Here is a 6,973-nt window from a genome sequence, read left to right as displayed (position 1 = left end):
ACTATGCATTCTGTTAGTTTTGCAAATTTGTATGTTTCATCGGGCCGCGAAGAAAAGAGTTGAGTATCATCAGCATAACAGTGAAAGCTAACACCATGTTTCTTGATGATATCTCCCAAGGGTAACATGTAAAGCGTGAAGAGTAACGGCCCTAGTACTGAGCCTTGAGGTACTCCATACTGCACTGGTGATCTATATGATACCTCTTCATTCACTGAAACGAATTATTGATGGTCAGATAAGTACGATTTGAACCATGACAATGCAATTCCACTAATGCCAACATAATTTTGTAGTCTACTCCGGTATATGGACTGTTAGTTGGTGATGCTGAGAGTGTTGTGTTGAAGGTGTGTGAAGGTCTGCGGAGGCATCTAGAGGAGTGTGAGGAGGAGAGCGACTGTGACAGCAGGAGAACACAAGAGGAGGCAGAACCTGCTGCAGGAGCCGTACGTACCACAAACTCCAACCCTACATGATATAGAAAACATGATAAATGTGCATCTTCACTCGTTCACTGTGTGCGTTTGCCAGAGAGAGACGAGAGATGGCGGAGAAAACGCACACGTCACATACCTACTGTCCATACAAAGTCAATAACGTTAACTTTGGTTACCAGGACATCAATAATGTGTCATATTACTTTTAAAAGTGATAGAATTGGTGAAGTAAAACTTGCTTATCTCACCAGACTCTCACCTCGTCCTTGAACTTTGCCAAGTACTAAATACAGTCAAATCTAATTTATTTCTATAGTGCTTCATACAATACAGCTTGTTTCAAAGCAGCTTCACAGTAATATAAACAGTGTCATTATAATTGAATATTAATTGTCTTTTAAATCTTCACTGAGGAAGTCAAAGGCGACAGTGGCAAGGAACCCAAATTATGGCATAGTTTATATCAGGGGCGTCCAGACCTGCTCCTGGAGGTCCTGCAGAGTTTAACTCACACCAGCTCCAGCACGAGTTTCTAGCACAAACTTCCTTCGTCCGCTTGACAAAATGAAGCTTCCCTGAGTGATGTTCGCGAGTATTTTTATTGATATCTTTTATTCGTCTTCTCTCAGGAGCGGCGTCAGTCGGCGGTGAACAGCGACGTGGCGGCGTTTGCGCTGAAGGCGAGGGTGGTGTATCCCATCAGCCAGAGATACAGAGTGAGTCCTGATCTCCAGTCAGTCAGAGCTTCAGTGCTGACTCGTTATTAATGTGTGTGTTTGATGAATGTTAGCCGCTAGCAGACGGAGCCTCCAACCCTTCCCTGCACGAGCCGCCCAAGCGCCAGGCCCCGCCCAGCCAGGACTCCGCCTCCTCGCTGGGTGATGATTGGCTGAGCCAAAAGAGGGACGATGATGATGAAAGCAGTCAGTTCGTCTCCTGCGGCCCCTCGTCTAAAACACACGCCAGTCACGTGTTCAGGAGAGTCCGGCACTACCCACAAACCCTGTGTCTCTCACGGTCAGACAAACTCATGCACACACACGCACCCTCACACACACACACGCACTCACTCACACACACACGCACTCACTCACACACACGCACACACACACACACACACACTCTCTCTCACACACTCACTCACACACACACACACACACACACTCACACACACGCACACACACGCACTCACTCACACACACGCACACACACGCACTCACTCACACACACGCACACACACGCACTCACTCACACACACGCACACACACGCACTCACTCACACACACGCACACACACGCACTCACTCACACACACGCACACACACGCACTCACTCACACACACGCACACACACGCACTCACTCACACACACGCACACACACGCACTCACTCACACACACGCACACACACGCACTCACTCACACACACGCACACACACGCACTCACTCACACACACGCACACACACGCACTCACTCACACACACGCACACACACGCACTCACTCACACACACGCACACACACGCACTCACTCACACACACGCACACACACGCACTCACTCACACACACGCACACACACACACACTCACTCACACACACTCACTCACACACACGAACACACACACGCACTCACACAGAACATTTGATTGGCTCCAGATGAAAAGTACACGGGAAGAAACATGCATGTGCTCTTACTGTGAAAAGCGACTTACACTGTGTCCTAACTACACACACCGCCGCGACACGCTGTAAAAGCGTATCTTTTCCATGTTAATCTGAGATTTTGTCTTAATCAGCCACGACAGCGAACTCTAGAAGCGGTTTCTATTTTCTGCGCGTAGCCTTGTTGCGTCTGGTTAGGACACGGTGTTACAAATGAGGAGTGCAACAAGCGGTTCGAACATCTTCCAGTCGTACAAGCTGAAACACTGAGAGATTTAGTAGAAATAGTGAAAAAGAGATTCCCCTAAACACTAGGGCTGTGCAATTAATCGCATGCGATTGTCATGCGCATCTCGTCAGTAAAGTCGGTCCCGTGATTAATAGTAAATCTCCATCACCTGCTTTCAGATGGAGCGGCATTCACTACACAGAGCCCACAGATAACCAGCCATGGAGATTTATTCCCAGTGCTGATATTTGTGTATTTTTGCAGGGTGAGTTTGCTGTGTTTGACTCTACAGGAACTACAGCTGCACACGTCACAACTACAGCAGCAGAAGTACAGGGTACGACACACATCGACACAGCTGTCCGTACATAATATACTGCTGAAGATTCATGACGAATGAAGAGAATTCACCAGAGAATGACATTAGGTGACATTTATTCATTTAGCAGATGTTTTTCACTTACAAATGCAGAAAAACAGAAGCAGTTTATCACATAAAAGCAGCAGTATTAGCAGATTTAGTCAGATGAAAACCAGACTAGAGCTTCCTTTGTAGTGGCAATAGAAGGTGCTTTGTGTGTGATCCGTATGTGCCTTTATAATGTCAGTGTGTTTTCATTTCGTTTCATGATCTAACTCATTACTGTTGTTCTCTGTGGATCTGCTGCAGATGTTCCTGCAGGTTCTGCGAGTGTTGTTGGGCCACAGAGAGCATGCAGACGTGATTCACCAGCAGCAGCAGCAGGTGAGACACACATGACCGTAACGGACCAGCGGCGGGCTCACGAGTGATGCGGATTCAGCTCAAAATCATGTTCACATGACACTTGCTGTACTGAACGTGTTCAATGTCCTGCAGGAGGTGGAGCTGCTGATGAGGGGCGTGTCTGTGGATGAGGGGGCGGAGACTGACACGGTCATGTGCTCTATAGAGGAGGTGGAGAAAACAGGACGGGAGCAGCTGGAGCGCTCACTGCAGATGGTAACCTTCCAAAACACTGTTCACTATTTATACTAAAACGGCAAAGACTAGTGCATGAATTGGGCCACACTCAGTGCCATTGAAGAACTGTAGACTGTATATGCAGCATCTCTGTCTGTGACTCGCTCTTTACATACACACCTGTGTGTTCAGGCTGTGAGTTTTGCGAAGCAGCTGGAGCAGCTCGGGCAGACTCTTCACCTCACGTTTTCCAGTGACGTCTCAGAGGAAGTGATGCGTAGCGTGATCGGGTGCCTGCGACCGATGGAGGACATTGTGGCTGAGGTTCAGGCATCCGTTCTGAAGGTGAGGATCACGCGCCGCAGCTGTCACGCTCGTGCCGCCGCTGAACTCAGACTAACGCCAGTGTTTGACAGATGCTGTTGGACCGGTTTGAGTGCTGGCAGGAAGTGTCCGATGGCCTGAGAGAGAAGACTGTGCTCCAGAAACGGGAGGCGGAGCTTATGCTGAAAGTCACTGGCCAATCAGTGCAGGAGCTGAGAGATGATGGACGGCTGGAGAAACAGACTCTCAGTGACGTGGAGACTGCAGTTAATGAAGCACTGGAGCAGAGCGCTGACGGTACCGACACATGACCAACATCACCGCTGTGCTCTGAATCCTCTTATTTCACCCCTGTGTGTGTGTGTGTGTGTGTGTGTGTAGAGATCAGACGTCAGACTGAAGAGCTCGCCCTGGATCGCTGTCAGAAGGCCTGTGTGAAGAGGAGGAGGATGATGAAGGCTCAGAGCTCTGAGTGGAGTCCTGTGTCAGACACGCAGACGGACGCTCGTCTCACGATGAAGGTGAGAAACAGCATGGACTCATCTGCTGGAAAGACTGTCTGTCTGTCTGTCCGTTCGTCTGTCTGTCTGTCTATCTGTCTGTCTCACTGTCTGTCCATCCGTCCGTTCGTCTGTCTCACTGTCTATCTGTCTGTCTCACTGTCTGTCTGTCCGTTCGTCTGTCTGTCTGTCTATCTGTCTGTCTCACTCTCTATCTGTCTGTCTCGCTGTCTGTCCGTTCGTCTGTCTGTCTATCTGTCTGTCCATCCGTCCGTTCGTCTGTCTGTCTATCTGTCTGTCCATCTGTCCGTTCGTCTGTCTCACTGTCTGTCCGTTCGTCTGTCTGTCTATCTGTCTGTCCATCCGTCCATTCGTCTGTCTCACTGTCTGTCCATCCGTCCGTTCGTCTGTCTCACTGTCTATCTGTCTGTCTCACTGTCTGTCTGTCCGTTCGTCTGTCTGTCTGTCTATCTGTCTGTCTCACTCTCTATCTGTCTGTCTCGCTGTCTGTCCGTTCGTTCGTCTGTCTATCTGTCTGTCCATCCGTCCGTTCGTCTGTCTCACTCTGTCTGTCTGTCTCACTGTCTATCTGTCTGTCTCACTGTCTGTCCGTTCGTCTGTCTGTCTCACTGTCTGTCCATCCGTCCGTTCGTCTGTCTCACTGTCTGTCTGTCTATCTGTCTGTCTAACTGTCTGTCCATCCGTCCGTTCATCTGTCTCACTGTCTATCTGTCTGTCTGTCTATCTGTCTGTCTCACTGTCTGTCCATCCGTCCGTTCGTCTGTCTCACTGTCTGTCTGTCTATCTGTCTGTCTAACTGTCTGTCCATCCGTCCGTTCATCTGTCTCACTGTCTATCTGTCCGTCCGTCCGTCTGTCTGTCTCACTGTCTGTCTGTGTCAATGTCTGTCCGTCCGTCTGTCTGTCTGTCTGTCTGTCTGTGCAGGTGTTTGCGGAGCTGCAGGTGAGACACTGGCATCAGAAGCGAGACTTTGAGCTGCAGCAGGACACAAGAATCAGTGACGCTCTGTGTGAACGCTGGACGGTCAGTGTGTGTGTGTGTGTGTGTGTGTGTGTGTGTGACCCCTGTGACGTGTGTATCAGTAGTGTGTGTGTGTTTATTGTCACACAGAGCTTGTGTAGTAAGTGCAGCAGACGCGTCGCTGATTTGTGCTCAGAGTTCGTCCTGAGCAGCGTCACTGCAGGCTCCGCCCCCTCCACAGACCATGGCCAATCAGTGCTGCAGAGCATGAAGCTCACCGTGACCAATCAGATGCAGCGAGAGGAAAGACACGCCCACACACACCTGCGCACGCTCAGAGAGCAGCTGCAGCGACGCAGACAGGTGATGCCGTTACACCAGTCACATGCAGTATACTGACGAGCATTATGGGATGTGTTGAAGAGCATTGTGGAATGCTGCAGGTGTGGCTGGAGGACGAGGCTTTGACTCGCGCATGTCTGGATCACTTTGGAGAACAGCAGCGCGAGGTCGTCACGGCGACGGTTTCCAGGTGTTCAGATATGCAGATGAGGTGAGTCCATGATGCACTGATTGAGCCGTTCATTCGTTATTTAATGGATTGATTGACTGATGGATTTGATTGGTTGCAGTTGTGCTCTAATTGAAGAGCAGCAGCATCTTTTGATTCTGGAGTTTCAGAGAATTTTAGCAGCTCGATGTTTTTACCTGCGATCTGTGAGAGAGATGAAGCTGAATCAGCTGACGGATGCACAGGTACACACACGCTCACATTTACACACAAATATACTCACTCGCGCTCAGAAACTTACACTCGTACACACATACACACTCACACACACACACAGACTTTCAACTTTCCGTTGCCTCCAGGACTCTTGTGTTGCCATGGAAACGGTCTCGTCTGACGCGACTGTGATTGGTCAGAATCTCCTGCACGAGCAGCTGTCGGAGCTGGAAGCCGCTGCTGATGTGCTGCAGGGACACGCCCACTTCCTGATTGGCCACGCCCTCGCCCGTGCGGCGCGCCTGCAGATGGGCGGAGCTTCTGCTAGAGACAGACGGGTGAAGGTTGGTACGGCGCATCATTATCATGAGCTTCACTGTGTGAGCTGCGCTTAAACCTCACGTTTATGATCATCATGATGTCAGACTGAAGGTAGTGAGCGAGAACGGGTGTGTGGTGTGACACAGGATGATCATCGTGAAACACTGTAAAATAATGAATCATCATCAGGAGTCCGTGTCTCTCTCTGTCTGCAGGAGCGGCTGATCGACGCCGTGTGTGAAAGCGTCTATGTGACACGTGATTCTGTTTCGTCTCTCGTCCGGGAATATTACTCTGGGATCCGGAACACGAGCCTCACGCCACACAGCAGCGCCGCTGGTACGAGTCCCGACCGCCTCTTCTGCTGCTGGAGTCACCTTCATTCCTGTAATGCTTGATATAACACAGATTAGACCTGGGCGATAAAACGGTATCGATATTTATCGACGGTACACCCTCTTCGATAACGATATAAAAAATGTTCGATATAGTGCACGATATAGTGACGCAGACAGCACACACAAACACGAACATGAGGTGCTGTGCTGCCTGTGATGAGGAGATTGTGAGATCGTTGATACATTTTTTAGCTCTATCGCCCAGCCCTAATACAGATACTGTTGCTTTACAGTAATAAACAGGAAAGTCAGCATTGTTCTTAATTTAAGCAGTCATTTTAATTACATCTTTATAATTCAGTTCAAAGTCAAAGGAGACTGTGATGGAGGAAAACAACCTCAACAGAAACCAGGTGCTGCTGCGTGACGCGTTTAAGCGAAGGTTTCTCCTGAAAACACTCATTCACTGTGTCTGTGTGTGTGTGTGTGTGTGTGTGTGAGAGTGTGTGTG

The 6,973-nt window shown here is 49.5% G+C and overlaps 1 protein-coding gene across 4 annotated transcripts in view; it reads left to right on the top strand.

The window, feature by feature from the left end:
- evc (EvC ciliary complex subunit 1) overlaps window positions 1–6,973 on the top strand; it is a 10,270-nt gene that overhangs the window by 1,549 nt on the left and 1,748 nt on the right. For 2 of the 4 annotated variants that reach the window (XM_016522996.1, XM_016522995.1), the window contains exons 2-17: window positions 351–449; window positions 1,070–1,156; window positions 1,231–1,457; window positions 2,593–2,665; window positions 2,999–3,073; window positions 3,188–3,310; window positions 3,464–3,616; window positions 3,688–3,892; window positions 3,977–4,116; window positions 5,041–5,139; window positions 5,227–5,439; window positions 5,520–5,629; window positions 5,709–5,832; window positions 5,950–6,147; window positions 6,340–6,463; window positions 6,824–6,875. In XM_016522996.1, coding sequence (XP_016378482.1) covers window positions 351–449; window positions 1,070–1,156; window positions 1,231–1,457; window positions 2,593–2,665; window positions 2,999–3,073; window positions 3,188–3,310; window positions 3,464–3,616; window positions 3,688–3,892; window positions 3,977–4,116; window positions 5,041–5,139; window positions 5,227–5,439; window positions 5,520–5,629; window positions 5,709–5,832; window positions 5,950–6,147; window positions 6,340–6,463; window positions 6,824–6,846 — 2,073 coding nt within the window. In that variant the 3' untranslated portion in view covers window positions 6,847–6,875. The remainder of the gene's footprint in view (window positions 1–350; window positions 450–1,069; window positions 1,157–1,230; window positions 1,458–2,592; window positions 2,666–2,998; window positions 3,074–3,187; window positions 3,311–3,463; window positions 3,617–3,687; window positions 3,893–3,976; window positions 4,117–5,040; window positions 5,140–5,226; window positions 5,440–5,519; window positions 5,630–5,708; window positions 5,833–5,949; window positions 6,148–6,339; window positions 6,464–6,823; window positions 6,876–6,973) is intronic. The other 2 variants (XM_016522994.1, XM_016522993.1) reach the window with 1 other exon arrangement.

The sequence above is a fragment of the Sinocyclocheilus rhinocerous genome, unplaced genomic scaffold (genome assembly GCF_001515625.1).
Source record: "Sinocyclocheilus rhinocerous isolate Xijiao unplaced genomic scaffold, SAMN03320098_v1.1 scaffold2736, whole genome shotgun sequence".
Lineage (NCBI taxonomy): Eukaryota > Metazoa > Chordata > Actinopteri > Cypriniformes > Cyprinidae > Sinocyclocheilus > Sinocyclocheilus rhinocerous.
Note: the sequence above shows the minus strand (reverse complement) of the source record. Positions and strands in the feature narration are given on the sequence as shown.